General features: G+C 50.2%; 1 protein-coding gene across 2 annotated transcripts; it reads left to right on the forward strand.

The window, feature by feature from the left end:
- The first annotated feature begins 847 nt into the window (after positions 1 to 847).
- Positions 848 to 23,713, forward strand: SPARC (secreted protein acidic and cysteine rich). 2 transcript variants are annotated; one of them, XM_077768980.1, is made up of 10 exons: positions 848 to 956; positions 11,523 to 11,592; positions 12,876 to 12,938; positions 13,492 to 13,579; positions 15,043 to 15,164; positions 17,029 to 17,149; positions 19,839 to 19,972; positions 20,659 to 20,807; positions 22,920 to 23,068; positions 23,524 to 23,713. In XM_077768980.1, the coding sequence occupies exons 2-10, from the start codon at positions 11,536 to 11,538 to the stop codon at positions 23,550 to 23,552; spliced, it is 912 nt and encodes a 303-aa protein (XP_077625106.1). In that variant the 5' UTR covers positions 848 to 956; positions 11,523 to 11,535; the 3' UTR covers positions 23,553 to 23,713. The 2 variants fall into 2 exon arrangements, with proteins under 2 accessions (XP_077625106.1, XP_077625107.1); XM_077768981.1 differs by lacking the exon at positions 848 to 956 and adding an exon at positions 8,057 to 8,081.
- Positions 23,714 to 24,509: the final 796 nt, after the last annotated feature.

Here is a 24,509-nt window from a genome sequence, read left to right on the forward strand (position 1 = left end):
TATCTACTCTATACTGATGACAGATTCCCCTCTAGAAAGCTCATCTCTTATATGTCTATTAGTGGTGCAACTCAAGTCAGAGTTGTTATTTTTAGATCATATCCCAAATCATCAACGATGATGCCACCAGAGGCGGCTTTTCTTTTCTTTTCTTTTCTTTTCTTTTCTTTTCTTTTCTTAATATTTTATTTATTTCTGAGAGAGAGAGAGAGAGAGAGAGAGACAGCATGAGTAGGGGAGGGTCAGAGAGAGAAGGAGATACAGAATCTGAAGCAGGCTCCAGGCTCTGAGCTAGCTGTCAGCACAGAGCCCAACGCTGGGCTGAAACTCACGAACAGGGAGATCATGACCTGAGCCGAAGTCGGACACTCAACCGACTGAGACACCCAGGCGGCTTCTCTTGTCTGGACAGAGGCGAGTTGCAGCTTTGCCTTTGTCACAGATACAACCCCCTTGGATTTCTTTGCCCTCCTCAGTATTGCCTAATGCTGGGGAGGGCTCTTGTAAAGATCCTCGTCATAAAGTCAGGACATCTGGCCCTGGCTCTGCCCCTGGGGGTAATCCCTTGCCCTTTCCAGGCCTCAGGTCCCCTCTGAACAACAAGGAGGTGGTTCCAGGTGATTCCTGTGGACCCTTCCAGCCCTGGCACTCCATGAGTGTGTGCAGGCAGCAGCCCCAGGACCCATGAGGCAGGCAGAGTTGGGGAGTCTGGTCAGGACAGTAAGGAGAGGAAGAAAGAAATGGAAGACATAGCCGGCTTTGGCTCTGGGGAGGCGGGGTAGGGGGAGAAGGAGGAGACAGAGGAGGAGGAGGAGGGACCGAGGGGTGGAGGGGAGACAGACCCAGCCCAGAGCTCCAGTGGTTTCCTGTTGCCCGGCTCTAAACCCTCCACATTCCTGCGGACCTTCACACAGCTCAGAGCTCACTCGCCAGCTGCCTGCCTGCCTGCCACTGAGGTACGCACGACCCCCGCCCGGCCTTCCCCTTCTCCGGCTGCTCAGCCCCCACACCCTAGCTCACTCCTGCAGTTTGTGTACAGAAAGAGAAGCTGTACTGGGAGGTCTCTGGGTCAGGAACGGGGCGCTCATCTCCTTGGGGCTCCATCACCGCTCCCGCGAAGGGCAGGAGCCGCGGACTGGCTGCCTGTTGCTTTCAGGTGGTATAACTTTGTCTCCCTTTTAGGTTTGCAGAAAATAATCTCACTGTGTCTTTGAGGGAGTGTTTTCTCTCTCTGTGTGTTTGCCACTCTGGTTTCGGAGGCTGCCTGCTTACCCTCTTTGCTCCCTTCACAAATGTGGCAGCCTCCTTTCCTGGGAATCTGATCTGGTCACAGCTGCACAGGGACAGAGGGCGGCCAGGGTTTGCCCTGCTCCCCATTCCAGAAGATACTTCCTAGACTGGGTTCCTGGTCAGGGGTTTTCCAAAAGGGACTTTGCATGAATGGTAAATTTATCTCTGGAGGACAAATGGGGGGGGGGGGTCTCCACCTTTCTTCAGCACCTCTGGGAGGCTCCTGTTTCCCTGGAATTCTCCCCCACTGACCCNTGTCTCCACCTTTAATCAGCACCTCTGGGAGGCTCCTGTTTCCCTGGAATTCTCCCCCACTGACCCTCCCCCATGCAACGCACACACACTCCAAAATAGCACCGTCAGACAGTCACTCCTGGGTTAGGCATTGTTCCCATCTGGGGCTGCCCGGGGTGTAAACACAGGAACTCACTGGCAGTGGCTCTTAGGTAGGTAGATCTGAAGACCCCAGGCATCTGATATCATCCAACCAAGATGCTGGGTCCTATGGGAGGCTGGGTGTGGTGGGCGATGTGCCAAGAAGGGGAGAAAGGGGGAAGGTAAGAGAGAGTCCCAGGCCGTCCCTCTCGCGTCTCCTTATTTGAAAAGCCCAAACTCTACATGGGACTGGTGTCTAGCCTTTTAGGATGTTAAGTCCTCTTTGGATGCCCTCCTTCCCGTCTCTACCATCTTTACCTTCATTGGCTCCATTGGCTGGTTGATGAGTGGACTTCCTGGGGTCCGAGGGACACCAAGGATAAAGGGGGCACTGAGAGGAAGTATGTCTTCAAGGAAGCTCAGTCTGTCCAAAAGAGAACAGAGAGGCACACATTTTCCCACAGAAAGGACAGCATTCTAGGCAGAACACATGGAGAAAATGTTTTCCCCAGCAGTTCTCTAGGGTTAAATTTCTGTCTCCGCCAAGTGCTGATGGTAGAGTGAGAAGCAAATAAGAAGTAGGTTGGCAGACTACTTCTTGTGTTATCTTAGGTAAGTGAGTCCTCTGGACTTAGTTTCCCTATCTGTAAAGTGAGAAGACTGGACTTGATGGACTTCTGGGTGCCTGACGTCATCTGAAACTTTCTAGGGAAGGTCCCTTAGCCTGGAATCCACAGACTGGCCTTTTAATGGGCTTCAAGCATCTGCAAGCCACTTAAAACTATGTGTACAGTAGTGTGTGTGTGTGTGTGTGTGTGTGTGTGTGTGTGTGTGTATAGGAGACAGAGAGAAAGAGAGAGAGAGAGAACTTAGAACAAGAGGTATTCACTGCCTTTAGTCTTAACATATATTCAAATGGATGCACTACCTCCCAGATAGCCAGCGGGCATGATGATGAGATGGAGATGGAGTGTGGGACTGGAAACAGATGTATGTATGCAGGAGGGTAAACAGTTTTGAAAGAGTGGTTGGGGGAAGAGAGGGTTAACTCACAGTGCTCTGCTGCCACATCGACAAAGCCTGAAGCAGAGGGAGAGGGGAGGGGGGAAGGGGTGCCTGGAGAAGGAATCAACTTTTGAAACTTTCTCCAAGTCCCACCCACAGAAAGGCTCTTCTTTGCCATGACTCATTCTGGGAGGAATGTGAGTTGCCACGGTAACCTTTTTTTCAGGGTCTCTGCCTGCTGGCTGGGAGGGGACGCTGAAACGCGCTCAGAACATCGCTCGGAACATCAGGCGTCAGGCTTGGTCTGAATGTCCCCTACTCCACTCAGTCCCCAAATACCAGGACAGCAAACTCTAGGTCCTGCCCTGCTGATCTCCAGGGATCCCAAGGCAGCTGAGGGGCTGTGATAAGCCTCCCTGACTGGTGCTTGAAGAGTTTTAGTTCCACTGCTGTCCATCCCCCCCACCCCCCCAGGTGCTGTTTGACTTTGAACTAATCAATTATCCTTTCTGAGCCCCAGTTTCTTCCTTGGTTAAAGAACAGTAACAACAGTCACCTCAAAGGGCTATCCTGCGGAAGAAATGGGCTGACACACAGGAAGCACTGGGTAAACTGTGCTCTTCCCACCTAATGCAATGGGTTTTTAGAACTGATACATTTATGTTATCCAAAGACTTAATGAAGTCATTTCCAGCTTTTTTGTCTGGGAGCTCCATCATCTTGGGGTTTGATTATAACTTCTCTTTACTAGAAGTGCTAACAGGCACAATTGAAACATAATATTGTTTAAATCCATTTTGATTTGGGCACCTTCGTATTTCCCAAGAGTATTATACCCTCCAGTGCGAAAAGAACATTGGCCAAGGCTATGGTAGAGGCGAGTCATAACTCACAGTGAGTGATATTAGGTAAGACCCTTCCCCTCTCTGGGCCTCAGTCCTAATCTGTTAAATGGGGGAATCTAGACAGTCTCCTTCCATCTCTGAACTCTGAAGCCCTGCAAACCTAAATCCCAGATGTTGCTTTCATGAAAAAGAACAGCTCGCTTACATTTTCAACACCCCTGTCCCCCTACTTGAAAAGGAAACAAGAGAGGAGGGGCTAGGGAATCTTGGGTTCCATAATCGTCCTGCTTAAACCTTTATCACTCCTGTCAACTGATAGCATGGCTGGGGTGTGCTACTTACAGGAGCAGCTTTCCTTGATGAAAATAAGCTATAAATAGGAAAGGATGATGGAGGAAAGGCAAGAACACAGGATGTGAGGTAAACAGGAGAATATTTGGCTTTTGAGGTTATTTAGATAGGTATGCCGAGATAAACAGGGACAGACACAAACCCATGAGGATGTAGACTCTAAACACTGGTTTTACCAACAGGCACCCACCTGCACAGCTAAAAATAAATGCCTCCATACATGAGCAAACACAGAAGGTCGTACTCTCACATCCCTCTCCCTGAACTGTATGTTGGCTCGCAACACAGCACAGACACGCTCCAGGTGTACATCTTGATGCACATACAAACTCTACCCTCAGCTCCCCAGGCCAGACCAGACAGATGCTGTCAGGTGGACACACAAAGACACACATACACAGCTTCACATAGAGGACTTCAAGGCCATAGGTGACTTCTACACGGACACACTCAGGTGTGCAGACACAACTACCATTTGTAGCTGCACACTGATGTGCACAGCCAGACACAATGACAGATTATGATGAGGAGGTAGACCTGTCACACACATACAGTACCAAATCACTGGCTGTACTTTACAGATAGAGATGCTGTAAAGGATCAGAGAAGGAAGATAACTCACTCAAGGTCACACAGCCAACTGATAGCTTAGCCTAACTTCCGCATGTTCAGAAATATCCAAATGTTCACTTTCTTTCTTTCTTCCATCTTTGTTTCTTCCTTCCTTCCTTCTTTCCTTCCTTCCTTTCTTCCTTCCTTCCTTCCTTCCTTCCTTTCTTCCCTCCTTCCTTCCTTCCTTTCCTTTTGGTTTTTAGCTGATCACTTGGTTTCATGCTTGTGAAACCAAGCCCTGTGGATATAAGTGATGAGCAGTACTTTTTCTCTCTCCTTTGCTGGCCAGCAATGGTCTCTCTCAGCCCTCATGGCTTTGCCATTAGGGCAGCACAATGTGGCTAATTGGTGGCTGCTCATTTGCTTCCTGCTGGCTTCTCCCTAACCTGTCTTTAAAGGAGGAAAGAGAGGGCTGGAGCGGAGCTTTCAGCCAACCCTGGGGATTAATGAAGCCACCTCTTCTCTACAGCAGACAGCCTGGATCCTGACCCCAACCCTGAACTCGGGGATGGCTGGGCTGAGCAGAGCCAGAGCCAGCGAGCAGTGACTTGGCAGAATTCTTTAGAAAAACAGCCTCCTGTTAACCAGGAGGGAGATGTGTCTTAGGTACAGAATCAGTTCTGCCCTCATCTCAAGACATAGAGCTTGGTGTCTATAGAAAAAATATGGATGGAGATACCAACTCTGTCCAGAACCGGGTTCCTTCAGAAACTGGTTATTAACCTATATTATCTGGGGACCCCTCTCGGTCATCTTGTATTAGTCATGGCATGGGGATCCAAGACTGATCATATGAAATAAGAAACAAAACAAAACGAGGTGAACGTCTGGATGTTTCTGAACATCTGGAAGTTTAGCTATCACACCAGCCTGCTGTATGGCCCTTAAGTGAGTTACTTTTCCTATCTGAGCCTCAATTCCTTTTATCTCCAAAATCACAAGCATGACAAAGAGGTTTCACCTGGTTTGACAATGCCAGTCCTTAGCTAGTGGCTGCTGGAAGAACTGTGTTTAAAATTTAGAAACCACTGTGCATGTTAGGGGGAAAAGATCATGTGATTGATTAGTAATGTCTGCCACGTGCATTGGAGGAGCAGGTGGAGACATATACACCATGTATTTACTATCCTTGGGCTGTGACAGCCTGAGCTCTCATCCCTTCCGTTTGTGGTCACCCCATTGCAGCAGTGGCCCCTAGAGGGAGCCAAGCAGGAAAGCCTGCAGCTCCACCCCAGGCCTCTCCTAACCACCATGAAACCATGAAACGTGGCATCCTAAATGCCTTTATGGAATCTCAGGCTGATTCCAGTCCCAGACTCTGGGGCTGCTTCAGAGCTGCCCCAGAATGTCTTTACTCCTAGCCTTAAGTGCCCATCACACCCTAAAAGTATCCCTTAGCTTCTTCCCTTCCAGCAAGAAATATTAAAATTGGAAGCAGAGTCCAGGGACAGGCGGGGAGGGCTGATACTCTGAAAGGCTTCTGCCTGAGCTGACTTAGAAAGTCAGAGCTGAAAGAAACCGTAGGGACCACGTGGCCCCAGAGACTTCAAACTGAGTTTATGGGAGAACTCGGAGATGCTCCAGTGTGTCTCAGGGATGTCTGAGAGCGTGGGACTTTCAGCCCCCTTCTCAGCCCCACTTTTACCTGCTTTAGTTTTTTAAATTTCACATTGATTCATCGAACGGATTATAATGCATTCGTGTTTCAACAAACGCAAACGGCTCTTAGCTGCTTCAAATATTGGACTTTGCAGAAGACCTCATTGCAAGAAAGGGCTTACATAATTTCGAACACCGCTGATCTAAAACAGCCTCCTCATTGTGCAGGTGAGCAGGGCCAGGTGTGGTCCAGGGGGCAGAGGCGCCTTCCTTAAGTTTGCGCACTGTGCTGGGAGCAGTGTTGCCAAGACTGCGTCCCAGGACTCCCGACTTCCATGTCACGAGACCACCTCTGAGCGGCCGCGCTCTCTCCCTGACGCGAGTGCCAGGGTGGCCGCCCCCGGCTGTGGTGGCGCCTCGCTAGCCTGGCTCAGCCCTCCTTCCAAGTCCCAGCTCCCTGGCGGGCCTGGCTCACAGAGGGGATTCCTTTATTAGCCTCCAGACTTGTTTTTCTCTCTTTAGGCTTGTTTACCAGGAACGTGTGTTTTTGGAACCCTTGTTTCCGAGCCAAACAGTGGGAGAGAGATGCTTGGTTTGCGTCAGCAGCCAACTAAGAGGCCAGCCTGGGGCCCAGGCTTCGTCACTGTGTTCTCTGGAGGCTGGGATGGTGTCCCCTTGACCAAGAGGAGCAATGTCTCCTTCGTTCCACCCCAACACCTAGGCCACAGACAAAGCGCTGGGGGTTCTTGCCCTGGGTTCTTGAGGGGGATGGAGATTCTGGGATCCTGGGATGCCCTTCCAGACAACATTGCTTACTTCTTCTATTCTCTCATAAAAATCACCCGTGAGCCTTCCAAGATAGGTGTATTATTTCCGTTTTACAGAGGGAGAAATGAATTGAGGCCCAGAGAGGGAAAGTTGCTTTCTGAAGGTGACACAGTTACTCAGTGGCAGAGTAGGGATTTGAAACTGTATGCTCTGTCTCCAGAGCCCCATGAGCTTACCTTTCCGCTATACTGCTTCTACAAAAGTTTGTAACCACTCTGATATGGTAGCCGCTAGCCACACATGGCTACTTAAATTTAAGTTAATTAAAATGAAATATAATTAAAAGTTCAGTCCATCCACACGAGTGGTATTTCAAGTGTTCGGCAGCCACGCGTGCCATATTGGACAATTCAGATAAAGAATATTTTCATCATCTGCAAAAGGTTCTCTTAGACTTCCCTGCTCCATAAATCTATTTCTCCCCAAATCAGATTTGATGATTACAACTCAAAGTCTGTGCTTCACATTCTTAAGGGCCTATGATTCCAAGACCCACAGTGTAAAACTCCATGGTTCTGAGATATCCCACTGTTCTGACATTCAAGGGACTTTTCAGTGTCCAGGGAGAGCCCAAAGGAGGCCCTTTATATTTTGAGGGACACGGACTGGGGGGCTGACTGTACTTTTCCATCCCCAGAGTCTTTCTAAAGAGAGAGAAGTGACCTCAGCTTAAGGTCTTGCTGGCAGCCAGGGACGGGTTTTCAGCCATCTCCAGAGCAAATAAAGGCAAAAGGAAGGGACTCGGTGTACGGAACAGGGGGAGGAGGTGGTGGTGGGGTGGGAGTGAGCAGTGTCTGCATTTGGTGACCACCAAGCCAAGGGAAACACGTTCCTCCCCTGGCCCAGGCTACTTTCCTTCCCTGCACCTCGGGCCAGTTCACAGCCCAACTGGGCGCCATTCGGGTGAGCACCTGGGAGGTAGCAGCTGCCAAGGGAAACTGTGTGAGACCAAGAGCTTGGCAGTGGTAGAGCGGAGCCACCTGGGTCCTCATCCAGCCCTGCTACTCACTTCCTGGGGCTCTCAGAAGATGTCTTCCCCTCTCTTGGCCTCAGCCTTCTCACCTGTACTATGGGGCAGAAAGACTTGCTTTGAGCCTCCAGTGGGATGCTGGATTGTGAAAACACTTTGAAAAGGATGGACATCTGCATCACCACAAACTAAAGAGATACAAAGGAGTGAGTTTTCATTTGATACCAATCATTTCTACAAAGCGGTTTATACTCTCACCAGACGGACCAGATCTAGGTTTGATTGGCAGAGAATGTGTTCTGAATGCCGGGGTCTGACTCTGTTCTGACCTCTCTGGGGTTACTGTTGCAACCCCTTGGCTGTGCAGGATGGGTGGCTGGCCCCTTTGCCAGACCTGTTTCAGAGAGCCTTGGGGATCCTATGCACGTGTAGAAAGTGTGGCCGTGCAGGAAGAACAGTCCAGTCATTCCCCTTCCCTCTTGGCCCATCATCTGGATGCAAAGGGTTCTGGGACTGGTGATGTAGCACTGGGCACTGGGTGGGACCCCAAATTCGGAAATTCATGCTTTCTCTAAGATTTTGGGTCATTTTCTTAACACTGTCACTTTCTGCATTTCTCCCCCACTCCCACACCAGACATAACCCCTAATAGGCCCAACTCAACTCCTAAGAATGTAGTTTGTTGAGGGAGTTTGACTCGGAAGAGGCTTGCACGTTGCAGGATTTCCTCCTCTCAACTGCAGGCTCATCAGGAAAGTGGGACTCAAGCCCTCCCGTGCCTTGTCTGCCCATGTGGCACAGCACAGGCTCCAAGGGGACAGTGCACATGGAAGCCCTTTAGATGCTTGTTACATGCACTGGAAGATTTAGAATTATTTTTTGGTTCTGGCTGCAAAACCAGTGGCAGGAAGGGTGACTGTGCCACTAGGAACGAAGTGCAGGCTGGTGGAGAGGCAGGATGGACCAAAGAGCTGACCAATAGACCTTTCCCTGGCCAGGGAGGGGAGCATGGTTCCTCTGCTCACGTGAAGGACAGACTCTGGAGATGGGGTCTTCCTGGCTTTTCAATTGGAAGCCCATTAAATTTCCAGCCCTGGCTGGGGTATTTCTCCAATGAGATGACTTCTGTGTCACTGGATCCCAGACAATGCCTTTCCTTTCCTTTTTTTGTTTTTTTTGCTTCTAGTTACCAGTCTCACTTTGGCCCTTTAACTTCAGACAGCCCCAGACAAGTCCTTCATTGATGTTTCTCTCCTGTTCCATTCATAAAATCTTAGGACGGGGAGATTTTTCCACTTGTAGGTCTGGGGGGGTGGGGGGGGGACAAGCATACCACTGTGTGGGGCAGGAACATTCTAAAAATTGCCTGGAAACGGAAGACTGGACTAGTCTGGGGGTTGGAGCCAGGGTGAAGCAATGCCAGGCTCCCAGGTTGATTCTTCTAAATTTCTATTACTTTTATTTCATACACACGCCGTGAAATAAGAGGTGAGGTTTTAGGTCTATTTTCATACAATAAAGGACCATTATGAAGTCTGCTCTTCCTCTACCTGTTTCTACCGTCCAAATACTCAAGGCCAAGTGAAGACAGGTTAGACCACAGGTGAAGACACATGCTAAGACCAGCGTGTGCCAGCGTCATTTTAAGGGCATTTTAAGAGCCCAGCCCACAACCTCAAAGCTTGCCTTGTCTAACCCTCACAACTAATGGAAGGGGCCATGAGGTGTAGAGAGGACCAGCGATTTTAACCAATATACCAAGATAGTTTGGAGGCCAATCGGGGTCCCCTGGCATTGAATTCCAAGCTGAGTGTTTTGTTTTTTTTTTCCCATGATGCCAAGGTACCTCCAAGGTGCTTGGCCACTGGAAAAGTCTTGGAAAGAACTAGGGATGACGAGCCCAATATAGATGTTTGTGGGACAAAAGAGGGAAGACAAGGCCTCTGCTCACCTTGACTAAACATTGCTTGGAGGCAGAAGGAGAACTCTTCTTTTGTGTAGCCACAGGAGAGGGGACAGATTAGACCAGAAGGTTGAGGGAGGCAAACTTAGTTCCATATAAGGAAGACCTTTCTAAATCCATTTGGGAATAGAAGTCCATCCAGTAAGAACAAGAAATAAAATGTCCCCACCACAGTTCCCTTTCTGAGGGATGGCAGTTTGGCAATGAATCATCAGAGAAGATTCTGCCCCCAAATCCTTTTCAGTCATGAGACTTTTGGAGCAGAGAGTTTAGCATCTAGAGAATGAAATCTTAGCAGTGGCCAGGGCAGGAGAATGTTCTAGATCTCAGCTAATATCCTTCAGCTGTGAAGGGAAAAGAGGAGAAAACATGAATACATGCAAGCATTTGGATCGTTTCCTTGGAGAATCCAGAAAAGTGCTGTCCCTTCTGGGTAGAATGGAGAAGATGTGGCTGCTGATTGGTCACACTCCAAGGCGATTCTTCTTTGTTTTATTTATTTATTTAATGTTTATTTTTGAGAGAGAGAGAGCATGATGACTGAGCCACCCAGGCACCCCTCTTTCTTTCTTTCTTTTTTTTTTTAAAAGTTTATTTATTTCTGAGAGAGAGAGACAGAGAGACAGAGTGACAGAGTGTGAGCAGGGAAGGGGCAGAGAGAGGGAGACACAGAATCAAAAGCAGGCTCGAGGCTCTGAGCTGTCAGCACAGAGCCCGATGTCAGGCTCTACCTCACAGACCGCGAGATCATGACCTGAGCCGAAGTCGGACGCTTAACCGACTGAGCCACCCAGGTGCCCCCTCCTTTCTTTTAGAATGTCTTAAATTATCTTAAATTGGCAGGAGGGCTTTATTTGCCTATTAACTTCCCCCCTTCTTTCGGAGCTGTAGGAAGGAGGAGGGAAAGGAGGAGGAGGAGGGCTTGGAGGATGGGAAGAAAAAGAATTCTGTAACATCAGGGATTAAGGGTCTCTGAAGATGATCTGGTTCAGTATTGCCCAAACTTGACGAGTTAGCCAACCACCTTTGCTGAACCACTTTTTAAAAACTTAAATAAATGTATTGGGAAAAGAGACTTTAGATCTTTACCATAAATGGAAAAATCTTTTGTCTTTTGTCCTAAATGGAAGGAAACTATAAAAATAAACACAAAGAAGACAAAACAACTTTGTTGAATTCCATCTGGATATAGTTTCCTGTGGAGGCTCTGAGCCGGAGGTCTGTTCTCTGTTAAAAAGGAGGGGGGAGGCTGGGTGGCTCAGTCAGTTAAACGTGTCTGACTCATGATTTTGTCTCAGGTCGGGATCTTGTGGTTTGTGAGTTCGAGCCCTGTGTTGGGCTATACACTGACAGTGGAGCCTGCTTGGGATTCTCTTCCTCTCTGCCCCTCTCCTGCTCATTCTCTCTCTCTCTCTCTCAAAATAAAGAAATAAACTTAAAAAAAAAAAGGAAGATAGAAGAGTGCTAGAAAGGTATTAAAGACATCTTAGCAGCAAACTGAGACTTTCTCCTCATACAGTAGGGACTGGAAGAGAATGGAGTGAAGCAATTTTCTCTGGCACCTTCCACTATCACTTTACATGCACCGTCTAAATTTTATCTTGCATATCACAGGAATTCAGCTCAGAAGGGGCTTTCCATCAAGAAGCCCCCCACTGAACTCCCAATCTCTGTCCCTTTGCAGGATTCCTGGCGTCATGAGGGCCTGGATCTTCTTTCTACTTTGCCTGGCCGGGAGGGCCTTGGCAGCTCCTGTAAGTACTTAGAGAGCATATGCACTTGGTCTCCCACCACCAGCTCAGTGGCACTGACTCTGCTGGCCCTGGATGCTTGGAGGGCCCAGGGGCTTCCCTATCTCATTATGTGCCTTATTATTATTTTTTTTTAAAGATTGTTTCTTATACTAATAAGGTCAGGAGAAAAATTGAGATGAGGACCCCTGGATGAAGCGTCCAGAGAAGAGAGATTTCCATGTGAGGAGAAGGTGAACTTTTAGCACCCACAGAGAAAGCTGGTTAGTTTTCAAGTCAGTGAGGACTGTTTGGTTGCAAACAACAACCAAATGGCTCCCATCTGACCACATTAGGAGGGGGACGGTTACTGGAGTAGATCATGAAATCTAAGGCCTTGGGGAGGACCGGAGGAGGACAGGTCCAGAATCTGGGAGGTGAGAACAAGTAGACAGTCTCCGAGGTGCTGCCATTTGAATGGATCTGCTTCAACGGTTTCACGTCTTGAGAAAATGTGCCAAGACGATCTAACAAAAATTCAAGGAGAACCAGTCCTGTTGGGCTTGGGTCCCGGGTCTGCTTCTTGGCCAGGGGAGTGCAGAGCACCCTGACTGACAGACAGCCCCTCCAAGACTTAGACTTGCACAGCAGTGGTCATTCAAAGCTAATCCGGAAGCCATTACTGGAAGAGAGGGAAAGAAGTGGGTGGCAGACAAACAGTTTCTTTCAACCTAGGATTCCCTCACCCCTTCTCCGCTAGGAGGTGTGAGTGATGGTGGACTCTGGCTGGTAGATTTTGGCAAAAGATTTGGCAGGGTTAGAGTTACTTAGAAGAAGCCCCAACCAGCCAGGCATGTCAAAGTTGTGTTATTTGTTTCTTCCTCCTCCAAGTTGACATGGCGAGAAAGAAACAAAATCATGATAAGAACATCATACTTTCAGGGAAAATAATGACATCTGTTAAAATTCATGGTGTTCATGCCCCCTGGGTCTCAGCTTTCCAATCTATAAGGTGAAAGAAGTCAGTCTCCAACAGTGGTTTCCAGATTCATAGGAATTCCAAGCAATGAAAGTGCTTTTCCAAGCTACATCTTATTGGGATAGACACCTCAGATATAAAATATATAAAGGAGAGTGCTCCAATGTTCCATAGGACCCCTGTTTCTTTTTTCCCTTAGCACCCCTGAGACACAGCCTTGGGGATCTCCAGGGAGCTGCTCTCCTAGCTCCCCAGGCTGGAGGCACTTCGGAGGCAAAGCCGGCCCTGGCCGCGGCCCTCTCTGAACCCCATTTTCTCTTCCTAACAGCAACAGGAAGCTCTGCCTGATGAGACGGAAGTGGTAGAGGAAACCGTGGCTGAGGTGGCAGAGGTAGGTGGGTAGGGTCCCCAGACCTCCACATCCATTCCCCGGAGAAACCAGGTAGCTGTGAGTCTCGATCCTGGGACAGGGCATTTGCTCTTTCTCATGTGCACACACAGCACAGATGTGAATCCTGTGTATTCCCCAACCTTGACACACTTTTAAATGCTCCCTGTTAACTTCAATGGAACCCTGGAGTTGAGAGCTATGATTTTGAAATTTTTATTTTTAAGCTGTAGGACAATTTTTCTGAGGCTATCATCCACAGTCTCCCCCTACATTAAACACGAAGGGGAGCTGCCGTGACACAGCTGGCAGAGATGGCAGGCTGGGTACCCCTCCTGCCCTAACATCCCTCGGGGCCTCTGAGGCATCTCGGTGGGCCTGTAAGAGTCCATCTCAATTCTGACCCTGACATCTGTGCTCACTGTGTGCCCTGGGCCTGAACCAGCTTTCCAGCTCATCTCTCCTCTTGTGGGACCTGAAGCACCGAGCAAGTCCCCTCCAGTCTTTACCTCTGAAGGTAGGGGCCGTTTGACTCACTCTTCTCCCCCCACCCCAGGGACCTGTGGGAGCCAACCCTGTGCAGGTGGAAGTAGGAGAATTCGATGAAGGTGCTGAGGAAACTGAAGAGGAGGTGGTGGCTGAAAGTAGGTCTCTTTCTCATATCTTGTATCCAGTTTTGCCCTCCACCGCTTGAGCCTGGGGCATGGCAACAGCCTACGTGAGGTTCCTTCCTAAGGAAATTTAGGGTGAGGTCCTCCCCGCAGGGCGGGCCGTGGAGGAGGAACAGTGTTGACTCAAAGGTTGGGAATATTCTCTGGAATCTGGGAATGATCTATTTATAGACAGGCTGTCTAGGCTGTGAGTGTCAGGAAGGGATGTTCCCAAGCTAGAAGTGGCCTTCTCCCCTCACAGCTGTCTGCCCTGATCCCACAGTTGGGTTTCATATTCCCATGGAGGCTGCAGGTCACATGTGGTCACTGGTCACATCTGGTCACTGAGCTCCTCGATGACCTCTGTCTCGGCCCTGCCCCACATGGGCACAGACCTGAGGGCACTCTGGGAGCTTTTATACTCATTAGCTTATGTGAAAATCGTTTCACACAGCTGTGAGAAAATAAAGCTTGGAAACCTGACAAAGCTCATTTAATGCTACCCTTGGGGTTCGTGCCAGGGGACAGAAGTGTCCTACAGCCACCGGCTCGGCACACCGTGCTCCATCTCCAACACAAGGCGTTACCAGCGTGGACTTGGGAGGTAGACCAACCGAGGTTTGCCTCTAAACTTGTCAACTCCCTCTGCAAGTGCCCTGCGACAGCTTGCTTAGCTCCGCTGAGCCTGCTTCCTCATTTCTAACATAGGAATGACGAAGGTGGTGGACCCTCACCCCACGGCTGTTAGAAGATTATGAGATAAAGCCCAAGGGCACTTGGTCCACTGCCTGGCAGGGAAGGCACCCAATAAAGAATGACTAAAATACCCCAAACCAAGCATCAGGAGGAAATGGCTAGACTGAGCTGTCATCCTGAGGGCACAGAGCTTTTGTTGGAGCAGAGGGGCATCTAATGAGTCTGTTCCTTCCCTCCTCCAGGCCCACCCTCATCCGGTGTTTACCAGACACGGCCGGGCTCTATTGTTCAGTGTGAGCCTCAAGGCTCTTCTCCCTTTTCCTTTACAGCCACTCAAGTCTGTTTTGCTTGGCCTCACAGCTCCCTGGCTCCGTGACAATGGTTGATTTTCCATCATTCTAGAAAGTTTATTCTATAATCCAAAAATGCCTCACTATCACTGAGGAACAGAGAGCTGAGAACACAGTGGTTGCTTCAATCCTCAAGGGAGTCATACGGTATCCAGTGCTCCTGGGTTCCGGATTAAGCCTGCAGGCCCAAAATGTGCCTGACCCTGACCTCGCACTGAATCTCCAATACCCAGACCGAGCCAATTTCTCCCTTAAATGCCAATTGCTGGGCTCAGCAGAAGAGAAAGGAGGACTCAGGGCTGCCCAAAGCCCAGAGAGGGGGCCACAGGAGAGGAGTTGGGCCCAAGGATCAGTCTGATTGGGTTGGGGTGGACCTGCTGTTGCTAACTACATGGCCTTGTACTCTACCAGACCCCTGCCAGAACCACCACTGCAAACATGGCAAAGTGTGTGAGCTGGATGAGAACAACACCCCCATGTGCGTGTGCCAGGACCCTACCAGCTGCCCTGCCCCCATTGGCGATTTTGAGAAGGTAAGGGCAGGGGGCTGAGGGATTGGGCCTTTGTAAACACGGAGTGGCCGCCGTAAACACTGGTGGCTCGGTGACTCTCTGGAGTGGTTCCCGTCTCAAAAGTCCCCACACTAGATAGTCACAGCAGGAAAGTTGAGGTAAGTCTCTGCCTGTCACCAGCTCTCTCCAGCAACCAACAAGAATTTATTTGGCACCATCAGATTCCCAGGTCTCTACCAGATCCAGAAGGGACTATATTAAGAACATCGGACACTGAGATAGGGGCTTTTCTGCTTGGGAGCAGCCCAGCAAAGCACCCAAAAATGTAGGCTCTGGGCTCAGACTACATGTTGACTTCAAACCCCATCTCCACCCATGTCAGCTGTGAGATCTTAGCTAAGTGTAGAAACTTTCCAAGTCTCAGTTTTTTCATCTCTGAAGTGGGGATAGAAATGGTCTTTATTTCATAGGGTGGTTGTGGGGATTTGTTAGGTAGTACTTAGTACCCAGTATATACTCTTTGAAAAAAATCTTTCAAACTTCTCCATTCTGCTTCCAGTAGGACTCGTTCACCCAGCCAACCATCTATCCGTCTACTCATGTAATTATTTTATGGTAAAATAATTACAATAATCATCTATCCATCCATTCATGTAATTATGAATTATTGAGTGCCCACTCACGACAACTAATGTGCTAGTGATGACCTAGCTCAGGACAGAAATCTGGTACCAGCATTATTCCCACAACCTTCTATCTGGGTCCTCCATCATTAGTCTCTCCCCAGTACAACTTATCCACTGGGCTCCAAAGTTTAGCACCATGGTCAAGTCTTTCCTCCTCCTCACTCCTTTCCCCCATCCTAGTGGTCACCAGTGCCCATCAACTCTCCCTCTGCAGTGATATATAAGCCATAGTGAGTATGTACAGGTTCCCTGCCCCCTAATTTAGATACTTCCTGCTACAGTCCTTGTTCAGCCCTCGGCATCTCTGCTTGGCCGCCCTCATGTGCAGAGACAGATTCACCAGGAGGACTTATGTGACTCAATGTACAGTTGTATTCACAGCTAAGACTTACTACAGTGACATATTAAAGATACACAGTAAATAACATGGGAACAAGATGTAGGGAGAGTCTGGAGGAATCCGTGCCCAGGCTTGCTTACTTTCTCCACCCGTATGCAGGCTCTCACAAAACGCACTCTTTCCCCAGCTACAAAGATGCAGCCACGTGTGAGCAATGTTTTTGCTCAAGGAAACCCATTAGAGACTCAGCCCCCAAAGTTTGCACTGAGCGCTAGTCACGTAGGCACCCTCTGCCTAGCACGTACCCAAATTCCAGACTCCCAGAAGGAAAGCAGATGTTCAGCACAAACTGTATTGTTTGTACAAGCAGTCAAGGCGCAGTGAGGCACCCTTATCATCTGTGGAATGTTTTATAGCAGGTGCAGGGAATTGTTCATCGGCCAAGTTCCCAGATGCCAGCCAAGGGCCAACCCTGCAAGCAGGCCTTTCTAAGCATAACAGTCCCAGTCTTTTTGCATTAACTTTTTTCAGTACCCTCTGCCTGTTCACCATCCCCATCTTTCATTTCTCCTTTCCACATCTGCTGGGCTTGTTTTCCCATATCTCAGCCTGATTTCATCGTACCTCCGCTCAGAGGCCAACAGAGGCTCTCAGCATGGTCTGAACATCGGCCCGGGAGCCCAGAGTGGATTTTTGTGGTCACCCTAGCACTGGTTCACTGTGTGACCTTGGGCTGATCACGTTCTTTGCTTGGCTTTTTGTGTCCCCATCTCTGAAATGGTCAAGGATGATATATTGGACCAGTGAAGGGCTTTGGGAATGAAGGCATGGTGCTCTGTGCTCTATGCTTTGCTGACAGGTATGCAGCAACGACAACAAGACCTTTGACTCTTCCTGCCACTTCTTTGCCACCAAGTGCACCCTGGAGGGCACCAAGAAGGGCCACAAACTCCACCTGGACTACATTGGGCCTTGCAAATGTGAGTCGTCCTTGGGCTCTTCCAGCTCCCCGTGTCAGGGGGAGAGAGAGCGCTGAGCTGGAACTGATGTGGGCTCTGCCGACCCCGGGCTATGTGACATTGGGCAAGTCTCTTTCCCTTTCTGAGCCTTAGGACTGCCATTTATTAGTTTTTAAATGTTTATTCATTTATTTAGAGAGAGAACATGCGTGCACACACACAAGTGGGGGAGGGGTAGACAGGGAGAGGGAGAGAGAATCCCAAACAGGCTCTATGCTGATGTGGGGCTCAAACCCATGAACCATAAGATCACGACTTGAGTGGAAATGAAGAGTTGGACACTTAATCTACTGAGCCACCCAGGCGCCTCAGGATTGCCATTTGTAAAATGAGATGATTGTCTATGAGTAGCCTCCTCTTGGATCTGCATTCAGGATACCTCTTAGGAAGGACTGAGCAGTTGTGGAAGCACAAGGTCAGAGAAGGTTTGGAACCTTTCATTAGCATCCAAGACAACCATTCCTTTTCTCTACTGATGAGGATGTTCTTCTATAGGGCTAACCCAAATCTTTAGTGCTTCAATATTATAAAACAAAAATGATGTTTGATCTGGGCCTATAAAGTGGTTTTAAAATACAGTAAAACCTTGGTTTGCAAGCATAATTCATTCCAGAATCATGCTTGTAATCCAAAGCACTTGTGTATCAAAGCGAATTTCCCCATAAGAAATAATGGAAGTTCAGAGGATTCGTTCCACAACCCAAAAATATTCATATAAAATTATTATAATACTGTAATATGAAATAAAATAATAGAGAAAATATAAAATATAAAGAAAAATAAACAAATGAACCTTCCCTTATGGAGATAAGAGACGGGAGGGTTATTGTGCAGGACAACTTTCACTATCACTAATGGAATTACTGCCATCTATTGGCTCAATGGAATCTTTTTCTGCATGGGGGCCACTGTATATGCTTATATGGATGTTGAGTACAGTACAGTATTAATAAACTCTTGTCACGTACTGTATTTAATGTACCTGGCAATAAGGCAGCAGAGGAAAGGGTCTCTATCTGCAGGCAGCCTGACCTAGAATGAAGCAAAGCATTCCTAACCTTACTCTTGTATGGAACAGCAGAGGACTGTCCACAAATTTGAAGTGACAATATACTAGTGCCAATTGTGGGCATCTTCCAATGTTCTAAAAAAATCACGGATTTCTGCCAAACATCGCAGCCTGGGACCGAGCATCCGAGCATGGGAGACAATCTCCCACAATCCCACAGTGAGAAAGAGAGAGAGAGAGAGAGAGAAACCGTTGGCTCAGTTGTGATCATGTGACATTCAGCGCCACATTCTCATATTGCAAGACATCACTCACTTATCAAGTTAAAATTGATTAGAAATGTTTGCTCTTCTTACGGAACCTCGCAGAACAAGTTACTCACAATCCAAGGTTGAATGCTTTAAAATATGAGGTATGCCAGTCAGTGCCCACTTAAGATGTATGATTAACCACCTTCTTCTAGAAACCCGGGAGTGAGGTGTTGGGGGAAGGGATGCCAGGGTATTGTCTAGCTTCTTGTTAGGGATTCCAGGTGCAGATTGCACTGGCCCAGGTGCCTCCTTCAGCACTGGCAATCTCCTTATCATCTGAAACACCCAAGGTCACATCCTCCTCCAAGACAACACCCATGTTGTGTGTATGGTACATTCTGGCACCAGGTGGCGCTAGGGAGAGCCACTCACCTGCTTCATGAGGTGTGCAGAGTGCAGAACGGTGGGGAGGAGAAAACCAGGTCCTCTTGTGGTCAGCCCCACTCTCCCAGTTATGGGGCTCAGGACGCTGGGAGAGGAATGTTGGTAGGAATCCTTGGGCAGTGAGACTGAGGAATGGGCCAAGAGCCCTTTTACCAAAGTGACTCTTGCTGTCCTTGGGCCATGTTGCTCACTTGCTCCAAATCCTAGTGTGTCCACCACAGATGTTCCCTTCCACTCCCCAGCAGGTGGTGGAGAAGGTAGTGGTCCTAGCCGCAGAGGGGACTTTCCCTAGACTCAGGATGAGGGAAGGACAGACCTCTCAGCTCCAGGACAACCACATGCCTGGGATGGTGGATGAGACTCATAGTGTGGCCTTGAGCAAGCCCTCCCTCCCCACCCCCCATGATGACCTTTAATAAGTCCAATAAGAGGGTAGACTTGGTTTGACATTCTGGGATTCTAAGTTCCAAAGATCAGGATGGAATCATCATGAAGAATGTTCTGGTGGGTTAGTATTACTGACCTCCCCAGCACAGCTAAGCTGGACCTAAGGAGAGATGTTATCCAGCCTCCCAGCTCAAACACCTCCCAATGGCTGGTATCACCGGCGTGGGAGCTGGGCCTCTGTTCTCCAAGCCTCATGACCCAGAAAAGTGCAGGAGTCACTGGAGTGAGCCATTTCCCTCAGCAGACCAGACCAGGCCAAGGGAAGAGCAGACACGCCTCTACATCCCCATCTGCGGAGCCTTCCTCCCCCACACAATCTCCTTTGCTCACTGCGGTGTGAAAAACTGTCCCAGAAAGGCTGAGCCACAGTGCCAAGGTCACCGACTGAAATAGCTGTAGGGGGAAGCCCTGGGTGGGAAGAGAGGCTCAGCCAGCACGCTGGCCCTCAGGCAGGGAGAGTCAGGGTCCGTGCTGACCACCCTTGTGTTTTGGACCCCAGACATCCCCCGCTGCCTGGACTCTGAGCTGACTGAATTCCCCCTGCGCATGCGGGACTGGCTCAAGAACGTCCTGGTCACTCTGTACGAGAGGGATGAGAACAACAATCTTCTGACTGAGAAGCAGAAGCTGCGAGTAAGTGCTCTCTTTCCATCCTGTCCCAGGGCCCTTGCCTGGCACTGAGTGAGGTGGCTCCTGGCCCCGGGCTGGCTGAGATCCAGTCCCGTTCCTAGAACTCAGCCCCCACACGTAAGCCTAGACCGCGGCTCTGACAAGTGGCCGTATTCTGGGCACTGAGATGCAGACTTCTCGCTGCCTTTGGAGGCTCATAATACACATTCACATCATACAGCCTGAGAAGTCCTGTAACAGAGAGACCCGCTTACTCTGTTTAGCCCAGTGTTACACAAAAGGAGCACAAACAGCCCAATTCCTTTTTCTTTCTGAATCTGCGGATCTTAAACGTTACTGGAAGTATCCAGCGCTTGGAGTGCTGATAAAGTGCAGATTCCTGAGCCCCATCTCAGGCCCACAGGATCAGTGTCTCTGTGGAAACAGGCCCAGGAAGCCGCATTTTCACACGCTCCCAAGGGGAGTTTGGTGGGACAGCGCTATGGAGACAGAACCCTTTGAGATCACCCCTGGCCTCCACTTCTGTGGATGAGATGCTGGAACCCACCTGTGCCACTGTCTCCCCTCATTTTGAACCTTGGCCTTGGCTGGTCTCTTCTGCCTCTGGCTTACTGTTGGAAGAGGAGGGGCCCTCGCTGCCCTGGACCGTCTCCCCTGGACCCTTTGTCACCCAGCATCTGCTCTCACAGGTGAAGAAGATCCATGAGAACGAGAAGCGCCTGGAGGCTGGCGACCACCCCGTGGAGCTGCTGGCCCGGGACTTCGAGAAGAACTACAACATGTACATCTTCCCTGTGCACTGGCAGTTTGGCCAGCTGGACCAGCACCCCATTGACGGGTAAGGCCTCAGGCCCTCAGGATCACAGGGCGCTGCTCCGGCTTGGTGCTGGAGGAGACAGAGTTGTAGGTGAGGGGTGGTAGGTGCACTGGGTATGGCCAGAAAACCTCTCTGCAGCCTCTGCTGTGCCCAGCGCCAGAACCCAGTTTGTGCAGGGGCCGGGGCAGGAAGGAACAGGCAGAGGATAAAAGATGCAGACCCGAGAGGAAGGAAACCATAAGAAATTTTCATGCCAGAGGAAGCAGGAGTCAGCTGGAGTTGAAAATCCCTCCTCACCCCTGTGCATGCTGGCCTTGGGCATCCACTAGTTGAGGGAGTGTGAGCTAGGAAGGAGCTCAGCCTCCATGGGGTAGTGGGGGCAGAGGTGGGCTAGCCAGCGTGCTCACAGTCCTTCAGCAAGACCTGAGACCCAGTCCCAAGAGGGCAAACTGGCTCTGGGACTTAAAAAGACCCACACTGCCAATCCCATCCACACCGCAAGCCCTTGTTTAATTGTTCTTCCCTCTCGTCCAGATGGGTTTTGACGTGCGGTGCAGCTACGGTGCGGTACAGGGACTCACACTTACTGTCAGTGAACACACACTTACTGAGCACCTGCTATGTGCTCAGCACTGTCCCAGGCAGGGTGGTTGACAGTGATCAGACCTGACGCGGTCCTTGCCCCCATGAAGCTCACACTCTGGGTGATGACCTGCTTCTCCCAATTGAAGGAAGAAGTAAAAAGTTTCCCAGAAGGGGTGTAAGTGGTGGCTCGCTGCATGCAAGGTCGAGCAGTGGTTGTGATGACCCCTCACCACAGCCCTCTGGCCTCTCTTGCTGTGGGTTCTCGGAGGAGCCTAGAATGGGGGGCCACCCTGTTTCCATGCCTGGGGGAGGACACTGGGCACAGGGGTGCTCCCGTCTGGGATGCTCACCCCTCGTTCTTGGGCCGGCCTGTGTGCCTGGAGCCATGGCACCCTGGCTGCAGTCCCCAGTGGCTGGGGTCTCTCAGCTCTGGGAATCCCCTTGCTGCTTCTCTCCCAGGCTCTTTCCATGTCTGGGATCCAGCTGAGTCACTCACGGTGGAGGGAAAGGAGAAGGCAGGGGACATCCTGAGCTCAGGCTGAGCCACTGGGTCCCACCACAATGAAAGGACCAGGAGAGAGACTTCCGGATGGGGCTGCAGGACTGTGCATCTGGGAAAGTGCTCCAGCCGGGGCCAGGGGAATGCACCCTCCCATTTCTTGTCCCAGAGCTGCCCGGTGACCTTGCCTGAGTTCCTGCCCCTCTTTGGGCCTCAGTTTTCCCATCGATATACAACATAAGGGGAAGGGATGTTCCTTCCAGTTCCAGCATTGTGTGATTCCTTCCATGCGGTGGGTGGCGTGAGGGACTCGGGGTTAGAGAGAAAACTGGAGTCACGGTGTGGCCCTTGGGGAAGAGTGTTTTGAAGACAACTGGTTGAGGGCTCTGGGGGATAAAGAAAAAAATTCATACGTGTGCTCTGGAGTCAAGGCCGGCTGGAGGAATGAAGTGGGAGACAAGTCAGAAGGCCTCTCTCTCACACATTATGATGGACAAAAAGTGAAAGTTCTGTGGAGGTTAGAGGCCTCTGACTGACCTGCCAGTCGTAGCCCCTTCCCACTTCTCCCCAGAAGGCAGCACCGTCACCATTTTCGTGTGTCTCTTTTTAGACTCTTTTCTAGGCATTTGTCGCTATATACGTGTGTGTCCCTGGAAACATGCACTGTTGTTTCATACCAGATTTTGATCTACCAGTAGTAGAATATTTTCATTTTAAGTTTCCTTGTCCCAATTCTCAGCCAGTGAGGAAACAAATGCACCAAGAGGCCTTTGTCATGAATCTATGGAATCTCAGAAATGGAAGGGTCCTTAGATGTACAGTCAACTCTGCCTCCTGTGATGAGGAGGAAACTGAGGCTCAGAGCAGGGCAGTGCCTGCTCTCAGTCCCACAGCAGGTCAGCGGCAGAGCGAAGGGGTAGACCAGAAGCCTAACTTCTGTTCCGCTTGCCCACCCCTTCCTTCGCCCTGTGGGGTAGCCTCGCTCTCTGGCCTCTCCTGGAGTGTGGGGCTTTCCAACACCGCAGGCCCTCCCTGCCTCTTGCCCCCAGGTACCTGTCCCACACGGAGCTGGCCCCACTGCGTGCACCCCTCATCCCCATGGAGCACTGCACCACCCGCTTTTTTGAGACCTGTGACCTGGACAATGACAAGTACATTGCCCTGGACGAGTGGGCTGGCTGCTTCGGCATCAAGGAGCGTGAGTGTCTGAGCGAAGGGGCCACCATCCCCTCCCCTCCCTCCTCTGCTCTCCGTCATCTGTGCGTCCATCCTCTCTACCCAGCTGTGCTCCCTGTGCCTAGTTAACCCCTGTCTGGGTGGGTCTTGTTCTCTCAGGCAGCCTCCTGTCCATCTGGCTGTCTTTACCGTTCCCTTCCTCAAACACAGCCCTCAGTCTGTGCCTCGTCCGATTTGGGGAGCTGCAGGCACCTAGACGGGAGACAGGAAGTGTAGCTTGGCAGCGTGTGTTAGTGACAGGAGCAGGCCAGGGGTCGGGAGGCCAAGGTTATCAGTCACCAGGTTCCTGGCTGACCCTGGGCCGGTCACCTGACCCCTGGCCTGGGGATGGGTGGGACTCACTGACTCCTCGGGAAGCGGGTCTTCACCCACACAGGGCCTCGCGTTCTAACTCTGTTCTCTTGTCTTGCTTTGCAGAGGATATTGACAAAGATCTGGTGATCTAACTCCACGCCTGCCTCCTTCCGCAGTACCGGTTCCTCCCTCTTCGATCTTCCCCTTCCTGTTTCCCCCAAAGTTTAAAATGTTTGGATGGTTTGTCGTTCTGCCTGGGGACAAGGTGCTAATATAGATTTAAACGAATACATTAACGGTGCTAAAAATGGAAGTCGTAACCCAAGTCATGACATTCTTAGTTGTAACTCTGCTGTCACCGCCTCTTGCTCACCCGCTAACGGTCCCATTTTTCTCTTGCCACTTGTGGTGTTTTCCGTCGTCGCAGTGGCGTGTGGGTGGGGACTTTGATCTGCTCAAGTCTGCCTTCAACGCACACTGCACCCTCAGATTTTCTCTCCATTTCTATTTGAAACGACTACTCACCAAGTTCGTCTTTGTGTTCATTTTATATCAGGGTAGTGGCTGCCCGGGCGGGCTCTTCCCCTCGTGGCCTGAAGGTGGGCAAAGGGAAGTAACAGGCACATGATGCTGGCAAGGATGTTTCTGGGACTGGGGGCCTAGTAGGAGAGAGCCCTGCAGAACCCGCCAGCCAGAACTGCAGGTAGCAAGGCTGTCGCTGGGAGAAAGGACCCGAGTCTGTGTTAGGAAAGTATGTTAACTCTCACATAAGCCAGTCCCTCACCAACTCCCCCCTTCTTTTTCAGTGCCATTTCCTTTTATGTTAGGCTGTTTGTCCAAACTTTTGGGAGCTGGGGTGGACTATTGGCTCTCTGGAAGCTGCCAGGGTGCTGGGGGGGAGGGCGCCACACCGTGCAGGGCTTCTCCCCTCCTAGGTGTCTTTGGGAAATGCAGCACTGGGAGGTGCTTTCAACCAGGAAGGCCAAGGTCTAGAGCGAGGTGTAGAAAGTTGTAAAATAGAAAAAGTGTGGTTGGTGAATTTTTTTTCCCACATTTGGATAGCTGTCACGAGAGGTCTTTCCCTCAGTTTCTAGCACGTCCCTCCTTTT

The sequence above is a fragment of the Crocuta crocuta genome, unplaced genomic scaffold, assembly GCF_008692635.1.
Source record: "Crocuta crocuta isolate KB4526 unplaced genomic scaffold, BGI_CrCroc_1.0 scaffold340, whole genome shotgun sequence".
In the NCBI taxonomy this organism is placed as follows: domain Eukaryota; kingdom Metazoa; phylum Chordata; class Mammalia; order Carnivora; family Hyaenidae; genus Crocuta; species Crocuta crocuta.